The following is an 18,038-nucleotide window of genomic DNA, read 5'->3' as shown; positions in this document are numbered from 1 at the left end:
ACTCAGCGCCAGCCCAGCGCCGGCCCGTTGGGAAGGTGGTGTTCCTCTGCCGCCTCCTTTGTAGTCCAGAGGTGTCTAGATAGCTCCATCGCTCACTGCGGCCTAAAGTCATCTTCAGGGAATGGTTTACTCTGAGTACAGTGAGGCATTGCTGGGATTTGGGGGCTGTTGGTAACCAGGCAGCAGCTGGATGTGAGCGAGTGTTCGCTGTGCTAGGGAGAGCCCTGCGTCGGCTAAGCAGGAGTGGAGAACAATTGCAGGATAGTGTCCCTGCCCTGTCTGTGCACTGTCCGTGAGGGTTTTTTGCTTAGGTTTCCTTACCAGTTCGTACAATGCAAAATGAGTGTGCATGTGTGTATTTCTCATTACAGCACATAATAAACCCGGTGTTGCTACAGCTTACGGTCAGAGTAAACATTTTGGGGAAATTAACGGAAACAGTTGCATAAAAAGTTCCTTTCCGTTCAGTCAGTGAAAAATGGCATTGTACATAATTTGGGGAGTACAGGCGTGGTGAACTAGCACACATTTTTTATTTAATTCCCAACTCCCTAAGTACAATAGTGAGCAAATTTGCGAAGATTTGCATGGTTAGTGTTCTGCTGGAGAAGCACTCTTGCAACTACGTGGTTTGCCTCTGAGTTCTTGTAAAGCTGATGTTTTCCATTCGGTTGTCCTTTATTTATGCAGATGACCATGCTGATCTGTCTTTGCAGACAGGTCTGAGAGGTATCCTTCAGGATTACAACAGGAAAATACAACTGAAATCCAGTAGTACCTTGCCTGTCTCTCTGACTGGAATGAAAAGCAACATGTAAGTATTGTACCTAAAATAACCCTGCGTGATAAGGACTATCCTTTTCTGTAACAATTTTATTTGACTTCACAACAGTGTCACATGGAGCTGTTTTTATATCTCACGCGTTTGAATGTTTGATGTGGCCTATTCTCATTTTACTAATTACCAACTTAAAAATTACAGGCGTGCAGCCATCTGTTTGGGAAGATACGTTACCCACCCAGTGTAGTATCTGTATGCTACTAAACAAGTGTAACTCCAGTCTCTAAAGAAACAAGAGTTTTGCCTTTTTGCATTTTCCAATGCAGTATTTGTTTTTCCCATATTTCAGCTGACATGAAATATTAGTATTGGTTTAATGACATTCAGCTTTCATTATTTAGGCTCATTGTGAAGAGACCTTTCAGCACTTCACACTCATCAGTGGATTCAAAGGAAATGAAAAAATTCCAGCTCCTTGCGCATAAGTGGTGGGATGAAGAAGGAGAATATGCAGCCCTTCATTCTATGAATGATATTAGAGTGCCATTTATTAGGTATAGTTTTGAAGACATACTTTTTTTTATATGTACTATTTCTGCATAACCTCAGAAAATATTGTAAAAGAAAACCAATTACCATTACTTAAGATAACTACATATTGCATCTGCTAAAGCACCTTGTGGGTTTGACCTTAATCACATCCCTTTTCTTTCAGAGATACTCTGTTGAGCATGAGTAGTAATTATCATCCGGGAAATCCACTTTCTGGAATCAAGATTCTTGATGTGGGCTGTGGTGGAGGACTGCTGAGTGAGGTAAGAAACAATGTGCTCTGCATTTTCTTGTTAAAAAGCATGCAAGGTATTTGAATTGTTGTACTAATGACACTGCTTAATTTCTAATCCTCCAAGGAGGACCTTTTCTCTTCTATAATATATTAGTTACTGAGTAGAGTGCAGTGCACTCTTACAAAGCCCACAGAGTATTTGGTTAGCATAGTGGTGGTGGTTTACAGAGAATGAGGGAATTGGTAATGAGAAATTCTAAAATTCTGAGGTTCATCAGGAAAATAAGATTTCAAGCACTGTAAAGAAAAGGAGAGGGGAAGAATGATGAAAAAGTCCTTGAGTTTTCCTTTTTTATTTTTCTTTTTTTACTTTATGAGTCTGGGCAAGAATACTTGGAATCGTGACGTCCTCATTACCAAAGAAGTAATTTCTGTTATAAACTTGTTCTTACACATTCATTTCTCTGAATTGCTTATCTTCAGTTTTTTATATGGGGGTGGGGATTTTCACCTTTGATTTGATCTCATGGGAAATGCATGGAATAACGTCAAGAAGCACCCAAGACATACATCTTCTGTAGAAATCCCTGTGCTACAAGTCAGTAGAAATCCCTGTCAGTAGAAATCCCTGTGCTACAAGGGCTTCCAGAGAAGTCTGCACAAACTTGGGATTGAGAAGTTACTGTTCATGGTGGAACACTGTGCACACAGGCCCTGAACAGTGCTGTGTCCCATCTAAATAGACTAGGGATGGTTTGTGAATTTAGGGTTACAGATCTGGCTGACTTAATCTGGGAACTTCATCAGCATCGGAAGTGAGGTGTTACAAAGGGACCTGCATCTCTCCCACGTTTTCTTTCTTTTTTTTTTTCCCCTCTTTTGAGCAAAATCTTGTAGTCTTGTGAGAGGGGTCTCTCCAACAATGCTGGCAAAACTGGTGTGCTGCATCACCTTCCCAGGCTGAACAACCGGTGAATTTCAAGTTGGAATATCATACATGTGGTCATGTTCTGCAGCCTGTTTCAGTTTCAAAAGAGGTGATGACTAAGGTGTTAACCTTGGAGTAAGAAGACACTGGAGAAACCTGAGTGACAGCCAAGGCTGATGCTATCCTAGTAAACATCAGTGTTTAGTTCTCAGCAGTGAGAAAGTCCCAGAGATAATCATATATTGAATTACCATTAAAAAGACATGAGGATTTACCATTACAGGTGGATGTTGAAGAAAGTAATGACAGTAATTAAATACGGCATTGTTTTCCCCCCCTTTAATTACTGTGTTGATTTTCCCCCTTTGTTTTTCCTCTATCAGAGAGTAGTAGTGGAAGAAATCTTTATTTGGTGTAAGAAAATGGATTCAGAACAAATTATTCTAAAAGACAATTTAGATGTGCGTATAGTCCAGTATATAATTTTCTAAGAAAATTAACACCACCTCTCCAAATCTAAGGCTGTTTTTGCTTTAATAAACATTTAACATAAAACTGCTGGATCACTTCTCATCATTTACTGTTGTTTGTCATATTCTCTGATGGGTGCTCTCTTCATCTTGTATGTACATTGCAGTTTCAGAAACCTTTAAGTAAATTGTTTTCATGCAGAGAATAAATTACACTCCTTTTTATTAGCCTTTAGGTAGACTGGGAGCTTCAGTTACTGGAATTGATCCTGTGGAGGACAACATTAGCACAGCAGATCGGCACAAGTCATTTGATCCGGTCCTGGCCAAGAGAATACAGTACAAGTCCAGTTCACTGGAGGAGATTGTGGAAGAGTCTATGGAAACCTTTGATGTAATTGTAGCTTCTGAAGTAGTGGAGCATGTGGCTGACCTTGAAATGTTTATCAAGTGTTGCTCTCAGGTGTTAAAGGTAAGAGAGTTTTTGCTTTCATTATTGGGAATATTTATTCTCTTTTATTATTGTGGCTTTTTAAAAGGAGTGTGAAAACACATTTGCACACATTTCTCCACTAAGTCAGAAGCACGTTCTAGAAGTGCCTTCCATTCTTCCCCATGATGCAAATACATCTTCCCAACATCATTAACTAAAGTTACAGGAAATTTATTTCCCCAACTCAGCCTCAGAAAAGTGTTAGGGCATTGCCTAGCATTGCAGGGTTGCATTGCATCAGGACCTTAAGAAATCTGGTTGCATCTGGTTTCACTCAGGTGAGAGAAAATGTGGTAGTACTGCTGTTGATGGACAGCTGTGGCTCAGACTCCATGGGAACTCTGTAATGATGTTTCTGACACAAGATTTTATTCCAGTGCTAGCATCACATCAGATAAGGTCCTGGCTTGCTTTTGTCTAGTTAGGCTTTGGAAATAATCAGCTGGTTATTCATCTTGATATTAGTTCATTTGCAAAGAAGGATGGTAGGCTCAGCACACAAGTGGTAGCTTTTCTTTAATCTCTTTATCTTTCTGGTCATCAGAAGAAATATAAATTATTTCAATGGAATGCACTACTAATTTTTAGCCTGCTGGGGACAAAAAAATTATCCCTTATTTCTAACGAACAGTCCTTTAAGGACTAATTAGAATTTGTTTCTGGCTTTATTTCTTTGCCCATGTAATTATTAAAACAAGCATGGCATGGCATTCAGCAGTCTCAAAAATTAAGGAAGCATTTCACATTTTACTTTGGTTTCAATTAAAAAAGCGGTTTGTGGTTTTGTTTTGATTTTTTGCTTCATTGGGTTTTTGTTGTTTTTGTATTTTTTTTTTCAATGGATTTGAATATGCTTTAATACCTTTTATTTTTCCATTTCCTGGGCAGGAAATATCATAAGTGACTTTTCTAGGTGTTCTTTGGGCTAGGGAATAGTTTTTAGGCCACCCAAGACTTGATTGTGTTGATTCTTTGAAGATTCCTGAGTCATACTGTTAGAACATTATATTCTTTCTTGTATTAAAATGTTAGACACATAAATATCTATCCTGGGATGAAGTGACTTCTTACTCTTGCATTGTGTAGACATTGATGTAGACAAATTATCTGTCTCAATGTGATTAAATTTACAAATTTTAAAAAATACTAAAAATACTATTCTAATTGAACATTTTAATCTTTTAATTAGCCAGAAGGTTCTTTATTCATTACGACAATCAATAAAACACAATTGTCCTACGTCCTGGGAATTGTGGTTGCAGAAAAAATAATGGGGATTGTACCAGAAGGAACACATGAGTGGGAGAAGTTTGTTTCCCCTGAAGAGCTGGAGCGCCTCCTGGAATCAAGTAAGTTTCAGGCCAGATGGTGGGAATGCAGAGATATCCTGTGCAAAGGGCAAAGGGTTAAGTTAGGTGAGGTGAGTGCTAGCAACAATACACAGCTTTTCCTGCTTGAGTTAACAGTCGTATACTAAGAGTATCATTCCTGGTTTAAAGACACTGCTGCTTACTGGAATTTGCACAAAATAAATTAAGTGGAATCCTAAGAATGCAGTGATTACTTGAACAAAATCACTGTTGCAGCTGCCCTCTGTTTAATAGCCTAAATTAAAAGTTCCAACATTTTCCATTGTGTTCTGGTGGCAGAATGTATGCTCTGAAGTGGTTCATATGCTCTAGGTCAGGTTTGAGGAAATAACTGTGTTGGCACTCTGGGGCTGCACTGCTGCCACTGCATTGTTTGTCGCCTTTCCTTTGGGAGGAGGCGTTTTTATTTTTGGTTTGCTGCTCCATGTTCTCTATTCATGTTATGTTACTAAAAGATTTCTTTCAAAATGTGAAGATGAAACCTACCACAAATTCATTAGTCACTTCTTGAGAAACTCTGTGATACTGATTTTAATTATTTCTAATTAAGTTACCCTCATCTGATTGCTTTTAAAATAGACAAGGCACTGAGCTGGGAAGACTTCTGCCCATTGCCCTGCTTTGCTGCAGATGTTCTAAAACCCTCTCACCAAATATTTCACTTTGCTCTAGTTCACTGCAAAGAAGCTGAAGTATGAGTGGAGCTATTCTCTTGGCAAGGTCTTTTCCTGGCATTTTACGGTGATGCCATAAGGAATATGACTAATACTGGTGGTTCTTTCAGTTCTTCCTTTGAAAGGAGAAGCAGGTGCAGTGGAGTGATTTGTTTTGATAGGGTGTTTGTTTTCTGCCTTCCATCCTGTATCCTGCTGGGACACAGGAGATCCATGCAGTGAACTGAGTGCTGCTCAGCCAGGAGTGATAAATAACTATTTGCACTGAGTCCTTGATGGCATTCATGTGCCTTTTTCTTACATTTTTCCATTCCTAAAGGGAATCTGCAGAATCCTTGAAAAGATGTGCTCAGATTTTGATTTTGGAGTGTGTGATGTCAATCTGAAGCATGTCTCCACCTACAGAAAACGTTACCAGTCACCCAGATGAGGAGGTGTGAGGCTGGGGTTTCCAATACAGCCCTGTAGCTGCTGGTGGTGCCTAGCCTGGCACAGAGCTGTTGCAGCCACTGCCAGGAGCAGGACCTGCTGTCACCAGCGATGCCAGTGTCACTGCATGTGGGGGTGTCTGACAAAGGCCAGCTTCCTCCCCAGCCTGGAGGAAGAAGTGTGTTTCAGACTTGCTGTTCTAAAGAGCTTCATGTTGCAGTGACTTACAATATTTAAGAACATCTGTTGGTTTATATGACTTCTTTCTTTCCTAGATGGCTTTTCAGTCAGGACCGTGAATGGGATGTTGTATAATCCGCTCTCGGGCTCCTGGGGCTGGATGGAGAGCACGAGCCTGAACTATGCACTGCACGCAGTGAAGTCTGGGGCTCGGGCACGGTCACACGCGACAGACGCCCCGCCAGAGACAGACATTCAACAGTGCTTGGCCACAGCTGGCACAGCTGGCACTGTCCCAGATGGCACTGTCTGACATGTGTGGTGATGGACTGTCACTAGAACAGAAAATGAGCTTTTACTCAGATGGACACAATAAAACCTTCACTCACAACAAGCTTCCTGTTTGCATCAATAATACCTGCACTATTTTTGGCCAAATATCTAGGGCAGTCGCAAAGAAAACAAGTGCCTACTATCTCAGGAGTATGTTAAGATTGAAATGAGCAAAGCTTTTAAAGAATAAGTATTTTAATGAGAAAGTAGTTTCAAATTGTTGGAAAGGGAAATGCAGATTATTCTGTTGGTAGCTTGGAGGAAGCTCTATTATGCGGTGCCATTTTCAGTCCTGCTGGGACTCAGATCTCCATTGAATAATGGCGTAGAATGAGTTAAAAACCACAGTGCTGTACGATAAATAAAATGCCTTAAGTATTCCAGATACTCAAGTCTGTTAAGATATATGAAACACTTAAGAGCTACGAGCACTTATTTCTGTAATACACCTTTCTCCCTGAGGAGGGGCAACAAAATAGCAAACCTTTACTGTTGAGTCCTGCTGTTTCTGCAGTTGACATGAGGTAATTGTGCAGTGGAGGAAGAGTCTCTTGAGACCAGAGTGCCTCAGCTGTCAAAGCCCCTTCACCCTAAAGATATGTGTATCTGTGCCTATTATTTTAACTTTCCTCCTCTGCCCAAATAGAGAGAAGCTGCAGGTAAAATTTTACTAAGCAACCAGACCTTTATGCTAGAAAAAGGACATATTAGCAGTCTGTCCTAGAACTGAAGTGCCATACCTATTTAGTTTTAATGCTCTAGAGCCTGGGTAAGGAAAAGTCATTTACAATGAAACAGAACTTTCTAAATAAAGTGTCGTTGGTGTGTCTATGACTGCATCTATTTCCATCTTTCTCCTTTTTCTTTCAGCTTGTATACAGCTGGAAAGGTGTCTTGTTTTTGGTTGCAGGGATGAAAATGAAACTTTTTTTTTCTTTTCTTCCCCCCCCTTATTTTTCTCCCTGTTTAGGTTGCTCGTGCATTTCTCCTACTGTAGAGGTGTGGTGGGCTAAATTAGCTTTTTACACATTTGCATTCTGGTTTTACACATTTGCATGCTGTATCTGCATGTTGCCTTCAGATCCAAGTTTCATGATGGACCTGATGATGCCCAGAAGAATACAGCTGATTTATAATGGAAATAATAGTAATTCATAGCTGTTAAAGATCAAGAAGTAGTATCTGGTGTGATTGCTTCCATCACAATAAGCTCTGCTTCATAATATTTCTTTGGGCTATAGCTTGGATTCAAGAAGAAGACTCATCATCGTGTTAGGAGTTCAGTGATGGAGAAGCCACTATACCAGTACGTAAATTGTTCTGAAGGTTCATCAGTTGAAGTGGTTTAACCTTGGAACCTCACCAGTGATGTCTTAACATACTCATTTTTATGCTTAAGTACCTCTGTCAGCTGCAGTTTTGAGTTGTCACCCCTTAATTTTCTCTTAGAATGGTGGTCTGAGATTATCTCTACAGGTATTACCACTACATGTGAGTTTCTGAGTTCACTGAAGTTGTGTGGTAAACACTGTTTCTGGAGCACGACAGTGGAAATGGCTGCAACATATCACTAATGCATTAGGAGACATTCCCTGTCTGCCTGACTTTGTTCTGCAAGGGAATCTCTTCTCCATTGGTCATGCATACCATGCATGTGTGGTGCACAGTGTTTAGGAGAGGAGTGACGCTGGCAGAAAAAGTGGAGTCAAAGGAGCTAACCTTTGCTAAGCTGGTTGGTAGCTAGGTGGTCTTTGCTCCTAACAGTGTGTTCAGGCATGTTAAACCATATGGCTCCAGTGAGTTCCCCTAACCAAATTACCAATGTCAATCAAAGTTACTACAACTGTATGACTCGTTTCAAATTTTGCCAGCAGCTCTGAAAAGCACTGAGACCTGGACAGATTCCTCAGGTAGCCCACTAGAAACATCCCCCAAGAGGTGGTCTCCCCTCCACTGATTAGTTTTGAGTCTTGTCAAGTGAAATAAAAATAATGTTATAAAACTGGAATAGAAAGAGTTGATTTTTGTTTTCTTTAAGAGCCCTTAGTCCAGCTGTTTATGCAACTGACTAGCTGTTATCCTGGCTTTCTCATCCTTTACATTTTTCCTCATTTACTTCATAGAATCACAGAATATTCTGAGCTGAAAGGGACACACAAGGATCTAATCCAATTCTTAAGTCAATTACTTGTTACTTCCTTGTAATTTTTCATTAAACTGTGAACCACCTAGGGAAGGGGTGTTTCGTTTTGGGGTTTTTTTCACTGTTATTTCTATTGCACATAGCACAAAAAGCCTTTGATGCTGCCTGGGTTCTCTGTCCAGGCTCACAAGAGGGGTTCTGTACCTAATGAACAATGGCTGGCATTTAAATGACAAGCACGTGGACCTGGTTATCCAGAAAAAACCCAAAAAACCAAAACCTCTGGTTTTGACAAAAACCTTACCACAAGCACCTACTCTTCTGCTCCTACATGTGTATTGGAGCCCTGTCAATCCAGGAGAGTTTTGTGAGCAGTGTGGACAAAGGAGTGGGGACTGCTTGAACAGGTCCTTGTACCTATAGTATATTGGCAGATGTTCTGATATGCTCCATCCCCAGTCCTTACCCCTCAGTTTTCTTCTCCTGCCTAGTATCCTAACTGTTCTGGCTATATTTTACCCCTCAGCTTAAAACAACCTTGTCTTAAGCTAGAAATGCTAGAAAGGGTAGAAAGAATTTTAGTGAGATAACAAACAGTACAAAAATATCCTACACCTTGTGAACTGGTTTTATTTTTTCATATCCCTACCTTTTTCATACACGTGCAACTGGCACAGTGTAATCAAATTCAGTACTATGCAGTGAATATGTACTATGCACTTGTGCTCCAGAAACTTATCTTAAAATCTGTACATAGAAAATCAATGAAGTTTTCACACTTTGCTTAGCCCAGCTGCTGCAGAAATTTCATAGATGCTATTGAAATGGAAAGAATTTAAATCAAATAAATTCGCACATCTTTTGTCTTTCATTTTGCAACTTGTTCATGTTTATGGAGCCATAGCTTCAATACTTACAGGCACAGTGGTGGTAGGAAGTGAAAAAAAGCAATGTTATAGCAGCAGCCATGCTCCCAGGACTAGGAGTGAGACAGGAGGTGATTCTTGCCTTGAGATAGGGAAAAAACTGTATTTGGGGTCTTTTTCAGCCTCTGTGTTTTCTTTTAGTTGCATACCCTTGACTCTCCTGTTACCAGCCATTTATTTCTGCAAAAAACCAAATCAGAGTAAGGAGCTGATCCTGCAAAAAAAAAAAAAAAAAAAAAAAAATCCAGCAGAGAAAACAATGGTGTTCTGGGTGGTCTCAGCTACTCAGCTGTGGTTTGGCTTGTTGTGTTGTTTCATCTCTCCCACATTGCTCCACATGGTCCCAGTTCCAGCTCTTTGCTGAGATTGATTCTTGTCCGAGGCGTAAATATGTTTTTTGCTTTCTTTCCTTTCCTTATAATGTTTCCATGGGATGCTGCTGGTGGTTGCGCTGTTCAGGGAGCTGAATTTTCCCACTCTGGAGGACTAGTGCCATTTGGGAGGTGAGCACTGGAGAGTAAATGGACAGGGAGAAGGTGGGACACAACAGCTCCTTGAGGGGCAGTAAGCTTTTAGGTTGGCTCAGCCTGTCTTGTAGAACAGCACATTCAGATAATAATTGAAACATTTATTGTGCTCAATCCCAACTGGAGTAGTATGAGAGCCTCAGAGGAGATCTGCATTTAATCTCCTTTTAAAATAACAATACAACTTGAAGTTTCCATGGCTCCCATTATGCTATCTTATTGCCCATTTTTCCTTTGTGGTCCAGTGACATTTTATAGCCATTTTTGCAGGACTTGACAGTTTCTTTCATTACATTTCCACTAAAACCCTGTGTCAGGTTCCTCAGGAATGGTAAAAAAGAGAAAGGAGTGGGAAAGGAAATGTGCAGTGGCTGTGAGTTGAGATAAGAATAATGAATATCTTCTTGGAAGTTTTTCTGAAAAGGGCTTCTGAAGTTTTTCACTGTGTTGAAATCTCAGCTTTAATTTAAAAAAAAGCAACAAACAAACTTATTTTTCATGCACTTTTAATAAAGGCTTGAAAGGAATAATCCCATGCAGTCTAGAAGTTCAGAAGTCAGAAGACTCAGTGTCTGTAATGAGCCAGCCTGATGAAGCAGACTGGAGGAGAAAAAGTGAGACAGAACATGAATTATTATGTGAGTGCTGATACTGTATTTGCAGGGGTTTGAGAGGTGCCCAGGAGTACCTGGAATGGGGGAGAGGATTGAACAGCCAGAAATAGGAGTATGAGTGATGCCTGGAAGATAAGTATGATTCTGATGGAGAGAAGAAATGTGAAGGAGAGGTATAGAGGGCAGTCTGGTTCTAGTGTGCCTTTGAAGAGGAACTACTGATGGTTGGGAGAGTGGCTCTGTGTCAGACCGAAGCATAACAGTTCAGGTGTTCACAGTCTCCCACTTGCTTTTGCACATTAACCTCCAATGCCTCATTCCAAATGCCTACACCCTTGCTGAGGTCTGTGACTTACTAATCATGAGCTGCGGACAGATCTCTCATTCATGGTGTTCTCCAGGTTACAGGACAAAATTCTAATCACTTAAAGTTTGTGCTGACAGTAACCTTATTTTTAAGGTTCCACTGAAGCAATATAAAATGTCATGTTATAATCTAGCTAGAATGGCTGGGATTTCACTTAGACTGTAAAATCACCTGACCTGTCTTGACTTACACAAGCATTAATTGCACAGCCACCTCTCAGTGCATTAGGAATTCAGGATATATAATTTGATCTCCATTTTATTGTGCTTGTATTCCCCCATGGAGTCACTCCAGCAGTATGATCAATATTCACTTGTTCTAAAAAGACATAATACTTTTTTCTTCTTAAAAGGATTGTGAAAATCATTAGTGTTCCATTAATAAATCTGAAACTCTCATGAGGTATGTTAAAGAAACCCTAAACAAACAAAACCAAAAAACAATCCCAAAATAATTCAGAGATTGAATTGCTAACATTGCCTTGTATGGTAGTTGTATTATAAAACTTTACAATAGTAGAACATAGAGAAAATGATAGGGTGTTTATTTTCCTGAGTTAGAATATGCACATACAATCTGCAGACATATAAAACAAAACGTACAATAAAGGATGCCTCAGAAGGATGTATCCAACTCAAATGCAAATTTGTAGATTTACCTTGAATGCCCTCTGATGAAGCATAGCCCCAGGACTGAAACATGGGGTTTAATTTCCAGCTTTGCCTTTCAGCTGTTGCAGAAGTGTCAGCTCAGTGCCTAGCCTCCCATGATCCACCCTAAGTTATGCTTTACAAAACTGAGAGGAACTGGCTACCCCTGGGGGAATCCCTTCGGGGTGCTCCCTGCCTTTGTCCCCAGCTGTAACTGAGGAGGTCCTGACCTGGATGAGCACGTCCACAGCCACCGAGTGCCTGCCACTGCTGCAGGAACACTGAGCATTGAGTCTCTCCCACACTCGGGGATGTTAAAAACCAGGAAAGCCCTATGTTGTTCTTTCTAAACAAAGCACTACTGGCTTTCCTTTCAATGTCAAAGAGAGGTACGTGTTCATTACCCTCCTCCTCAGCTCTCCCAGTCCTAACAACGAGACCATCTAACTTCTCAAAAGCACAAAGCTTTGGAATACTGAGGTGGTTCTCTGATCATGGACTTGTCCAGAGGCGTCTGTTCTGCAGCCAGGAAAAATGACCCCTTGAATTTAGAATCACCAGAACAGCATTTCTCAGTACACCATAGTAAGAAAAGTCCTGCCAAAGCTGCCAACAAAAGGTGTTCACTAAGAAGAAATGTGTGTGTGTAGGATGGGATTTGGTTCACACTGCTATGGCTGAAGACAAAGTACTCTGGAGAAACCTTGGTTTTGCCTTCTCCAGAGGAAGCGTGAGGCCCCAGATGAAGACACCAAAGTTTCTGAAGGTGTTGTCAGATGAGATGATGTCCCTTGAAAGGATAACAAAGGGAGGAAGCTACACAGGCTGAAAAACTTCATGGCAGGCAATGAAAGAAACTTTACCTGGCCTGTCTAGGTAGGACAGCATTCCTGTGTGGGTTGTGCAGCATCTCTCCCTTATTGAATCTTACCTGTGGATAAGAAAAAAACTTCTGTCTACAGGATTACTTAACAAGCATTTTTTTCCAGAACCAAATTAATAATGAACCAAAATCCTATCTTCTACAGTGCTCAACAGTTCACCTTCTTGGAGGATGCAGATTGCAGGCCATTGGCTCTGTCGCTGTCTCTCCCATCCATCTTTATTTCCAGAGCTCTTGGGAGATGAAAACACAGCCTTGGCCTCAGGAGTATGGCCTCTGGAAGAGTCTCTCCTCCTCTCTGATCCTGTCCCTTCTCATTCCCCTCCCACTGCCTTCAGCTGAGAGTTTATTTGCAGACAAATGTGTCATGCTGGAATGATCTCCTCTTCCCATTTTGTGGCCCTATTGCTCTGGGTTGGCAGAGTTTGTTTTCCCTAATGTACTTTGTTCTGTTTTGCAGTGCCTGCAGCAGCCAGTGCTTTTACCTCTATTACCACCTTAGGCTAGTTGCAAGCAAATCTAAGGCAGATGCATTAAAACAACTCATTTTCCCACAAAAAACCAACACTTCTTACTTAGCAGGGTAAAACCTGAAGACCATACAGATCTCTTGAAAAGAGTAAATATGGTAAGGAAAGGAAATCTGTGTAAGGAAATCTGCAAAAACTTCATACATCTCTATTATTAGTTAAATACGAACTGAGATTCCAACCAGGTCACAGCAGTATGTACTGCAAATCTTACTTCTTCTGAAGATGCTGTAAATCAGAGAGCACTTATAAATGGGCAAAGACTGGGAACTACTGCACCAGGCTATGGCAAGCAATCTGTAGCAGGTTCCCACCACTATTCTGCTATTGAGAAAGTTTTATATGAGAGATCTGACTATAAATCATGTAACTGCCCCCATGACATTGTGAGGGTTGTCAGTTGTCCAAAAAGCTTGTAAAATAGAGTAGTAAAATTAAAAACAACTAAAGAATTGTGAGACTGTAGGTCTGTAGCTGTCAGCTATACTCAGCTACCAGCCTGAGTACTTCCACCTGCAGAAAGCAGGAGGTTTCATGTAAAGCCTTGGGGTTTTTTTCCCATGAAAGCGAGGAACTTGAGTTACATCATTCAGAGCAGTCTCAGGGTATGTGTTGCCTTAGAAAGTGGCTTTGTTTACTAGCAAGTGCAAAGCAAACTCTGGAGAACTGCTGGAATTGCACTTAATGTGTACTTACATACACACACTTCCATATAGCACAGAAGTAGTTTAGATTCTGGATGTTCTGCATTTGTACCTTTGTGGGTCATTAACTAAGTAAGTTATCATTAGCTCCTTTTCTAAATCCAAACTGAATTACTGTTTTGCATCTATACCGTGGCTATTTTTATCTGAATAATTAAAAAGATGTGTTTATGAAACTCAAACTGCCCTGAGAGATCATTAATATTACAACAAAACCGATCCTGGCAGCAGTCAGCAATTGTTGCAGAAGGATCCTGGAAGCTTGCTGGTGATGAAAAAGCCTTTTTTCACCCTCTCATAAACTGAGCCCTCACCACAAAATCCATTAAATTATGTCATCTGCAGCGAAGGGCTCAGTAAGTTTGGGTACTTCAAAGAGAAGGAAAGCATTTCCATACCACTGGATGAACCCCGGCAATACAAAAGTCAGAGCCCTGCCTGGGCTGGGGACAGCCAGTCCCTGTTCAAGGGCACAGCAAGGTGCTTTCGCCTCAGGCAGAACAACCTGTAAAACCAACCTATACTGATTCATGGAGCTGTTCAAAGCTCCATGCTGCACAACCTTGGAGCACTTGGAAGAGAGAGAGGCAGCGAGTAGGAGCCATGGATGATACCAGTGCGGGAAGCGAGTGGAAAATGGGTGGCCCTGTTTCTTGAAGCCCCAGCGGAGATCTGGCAAGTGAATCTGCTGTTCAAACCCAGCTGGCAGCAGCACATGAAAGTTAAACCTGTGGTAAGCATGAGCTCAGAGCATGAGCTCTGATTTTTAAAAAGCTTACGTAGTTGTTGGCTAAAACACAGATGGGACAGCTTGTGCACTGGCACTCTGTAGAGTCCCATCACAACCACTGGGTTCAGACTGTGGTTTCCACACCTGATGCCACCTCTGTGGGCAGCCTGCCATGGTAACCTCAGGCTTTTTTAAAGATGTGCAACGAACTCAAGGACATTACAGGAAAAAAAAAAGTAATGAAGATCAAGAGTCTTTATGCCAATGTACAGAATCTAGCAACTTTGTAAGTGCCTTCCTGCCCCCAAATCAAACTGCAGACTTCGGAAGAAAAATCTGACTTGCTATATAACAAATTAAGCTTAGATTTATGCTAACTAGAAAAATCTACTTATTCTGTTACTCTGTCTTCCTTTAGACAGCTGCACTAGAACAGACTACAAATAGAAGTGTACTTCCATGTATTAGATCTTGTTTTGCTCTGTGTGATGTATCTGAGGGATGACTGTTCCAGTCTGTGCTGCACTCGGTGTGTGTTCGCAGCCAGACAGGCTGTGAGTGTATCACCCTTAGCTCTCATTTTCCCCACTCAAAAAAGTGAATGGTGGTAATTTAGCAAACATGCAGAGATGGATTCCCACCCTCCCTGAGCAAGACAGCTGCCAGTGCAGTGGGCATCACTTGTGAGTCTCTTTGAGGAAAATTTGGGAATATCAGACCTTATCTCAGGAACCACCCAGACTGTGGCACCTGCAAAGCACAGGAGCAGAAAGTAATACTTGGGTTCCTGGGCACTGCTACCAGCTAATAATCCTGTCTAATACAAGTCATTGGCCACAGGCAGCAGTGCCTGAAGGAATGGACACTGCTTTCTTCCACAACCAGGGAAAAGGCAGGCTAAGGACATACTTTTTGCTGTCTTGCCTGCTGATAAACTTGACTACCAGGCTGCCAGGCCAAATGGATTCAATACCTGCTGGCAGAAAACTTTGAAACCTGAAGGAAGAGAAGCTGTCAGAGCACCACTAGCGAGACAACCTAGTGTGGGACAGGTATGAGGGTACTTGTGTTTTAGCCATGTTCTTTATTTGCTGTTAAACTCTGGCAAACGAGGTGTGACATTGGGACCTGCAATGGTCAATTTTAAATGGCCAGATCTGGTCAGCACCATGCAGGTCACAACCAACCTCCAAAAATCCCGTTTATAAGCAGGACAGCAAAGCTGCTGGGGTATCTATGCAGATCTGTATCTGAAATACCATGAGGCACATGTGCTCTGTTGCTGAGGCTTCCCACACAGTTTTAGGAGGCATCACTGTGTTTTGGACCCTCACAGCTTCTGGGCAACACCATATTCAGAACAGGATTAACACAGCATAAAGTCCTTTGCCAAAAGTAGGGTAGAAGTACCCTTACTGAGTAAATGTTAAATGCCTGACTGAAGTCCTGCTCTAACAATCCTGGGGCAACCAGGTACAAGCTAGACTACCAAAACACAGCATTGATTTTCAGAGCATCCTGTTTTACTTAACTTTTCTGGGTCTGCACTGGGAGGTGAAAGATTTACTCCGGTCTTCCCTCTCTCCTCTCCCCCACAGGTCTTCCCCACTTGTGCTGGCCATTGATTAAAACACAGATTTTAGGATAGCTCATTTGTCTCTGAAAGTCAAGCAGTGCCAGCAGCTGGGATGTGGATGCCCAGGACCTCTCCCTGCCCTCACAGAAACTTAGATCCCATCTGTAACTGGATCCCTCTTATCAGTAACACAGCAAGCAATTCCCATGCAGGAACAAAAGCTGAGGCCAGCTACCAGACTGTGACAGTCCAGATTTATTAGGCCATCTGCCACTTGAAACAAATCTTCAGCCTGAGATTTCAGGTGCTGTAACAGAGAAAAAGCACTTTCCTTCTTTGTCTCTTCATTGCCCGGTTTTAAGAATTTAACAAAACTGTATGCTGCAAATGATCAGCTGCGGCATGAAAAGGCTGCTGCTTTCACTTTCCACTCTTCTTTCATTACCTGTGCATCACCTGTCATGTGGGATGGCTCAAAAGCTATGCAGAAGCTGTTCAGCCAGCACCTTGCTAAGGATGAGTGCAAAGAAGTGCAGCATGTTTTGGAGGGTACAAGATGTATTTGGAATGAGATTTACTGGGACCTCTCTGATCCCATTGACTCCTGAGAGCAGAATGTCAGCACAGTATCAAACATACTTGCATGGCAGCCTGTGGCTACTGAATATGTGTGAACAACAAGTTAAAAGTGAGCAATAAAACAAAATGCTGCAAGGAGCTACTGCAGGAAAGTGTCAGAGCACAATCAGCCTTCCCTGGTGAGGGCAGGCAGGAGGCAGTTCACAGAATCACAGAATCATAGAATGTCCTGAGTTGGAAGGAACCACAAGGGTCACAGAAGTCCAACTCCCGGCCCTGCACAGGACAATGTCAAGAATCACACCTGAGAACACAGACTCTGCAAGGCTTGGTGCTGTGACCACTTCCCTGGGGAGCCTGTTCCAGTGCTCAAACACCCTCTGGGTGGAGAACCTTTTTCTAATATCCAACCTAAACATCTCCTGACACAACTTCATATTGCTCTCACTGATGTTGCACAGCAAAATTAAACACAAAACTGGCCACAATTGGCACTTGGAGAAGTCACTATATGGATCTGAACTTCATGAGTTTGCTCAGGGACTTCCTTTTCCTCATTCGCCTCCTTTGTCCCACATCCCGAGGTAAAGCATCTACAAAGCCCTAGCCACAGACTCTATCCATCCCTCCTGGACACTGAAAGTTGGTCCATTTGTATTAATGATAAGGTCACTTCTCTTGCACCTGATGGCATAATAAAATATCCAACTTGTGGGAGCATTTTGGAGCAGCTATGTACACACCACAGCATTTGACAAAGGACTGTTTAGGTAGTGATATTACTCAAAAAACAAAGGACACTCTTTTGGGTTTGGTGTGATATGCAGAGCCGAGGATATTTGGCAGAACATAGGGGAAGTCCTGCTCATGCCATCACGGCGTACGCAAAGATCCTACTGCAGCAGGGAGCCCGGAGGCAAGGGAATGCCGGGACCCCCAGTGCCAATAAAATCTCATGACCTTGTGGGCCAAGGGGTTTGCTTTGAAGCCATTTTGCTTCCATTTCTGCTCACAGAAGTGTTTTTCTCAGTCACCTCATCGAGCACCAGAATAATAAAAAGAAAATTGCCGCGGTGTTGACAGACACAGTGTGACAATGCTCAGCTGCGGCCAGGCACGGGGAGGGCGTTTTTTTTGTCCCAAATACAGGGTGAATCCGAGGCTTCTGTTCCTCCAGGAGCAGCGCGGCGATGCTCGGACCTGAGGCATTTTCACAGGGCCGGCTCACAGGCAACCCCCCGAGCGTGGCACAGCGGCTCCTCGACCTCAATTTTGGACAGCGACTGCCAGGCCCGGGGTACTCCGCAAGGGCAGGGCAGGACACACCCGGCCCGGTCCACCCCATCCCCTCCTTCTCCTCCCCA

The 18,038-nt window shown here is 42.2% G+C and overlaps 1 protein-coding gene and 1 long non-coding RNA gene across 2 annotated transcripts; one reads left to right on the top strand and one right to left on the bottom strand.

The window, feature by feature from the left end:
• COQ3 (coenzyme Q3, methyltransferase) lies at positions 1–8,461 on the top strand. The gene is made up of 6 exons (XM_008637913.2): positions 1–814; positions 1,183–1,335; positions 1,497–1,596; positions 3,196–3,438; positions 4,649–4,808; positions 6,208–8,461. Exons 1-6 carry the CDS (start codon positions 657–659, stop codon positions 6,423–6,425), a joined length of 1,032 nt encoding a protein of 343 aa, XP_008636135.2. The 5' UTR covers positions 1–656; the 3' UTR covers positions 6,426–8,461.
• Positions 4,702–13,279, bottom strand: LOC108448017. Its single transcript, XR_001863787.1, has 3 exons — positions 12,536–13,279; positions 9,506–9,694; positions 4,702–4,846 (listed from the first exon to the last, which is right to left on the bottom strand). It is a non-coding gene; the product is annotated as an uncharacterized LOC108448017 (long non-coding RNA).
• Positions 13,280–18,038: the final 4,759 nt, after the last annotated feature.

Source organism: Corvus brachyrhynchos, unplaced genomic scaffold (assembly GCF_000691975.1).
Source record: "Corvus brachyrhynchos isolate BGI_N302 unplaced genomic scaffold, ASM69197v1 scaffold14, whole genome shotgun sequence".
Lineage (NCBI taxonomy): Eukaryota > Metazoa > Chordata > Aves > Passeriformes > Corvidae > Corvus > Corvus brachyrhynchos.
This window is presented reverse-complemented; position numbering and strand designations above follow the sequence as displayed.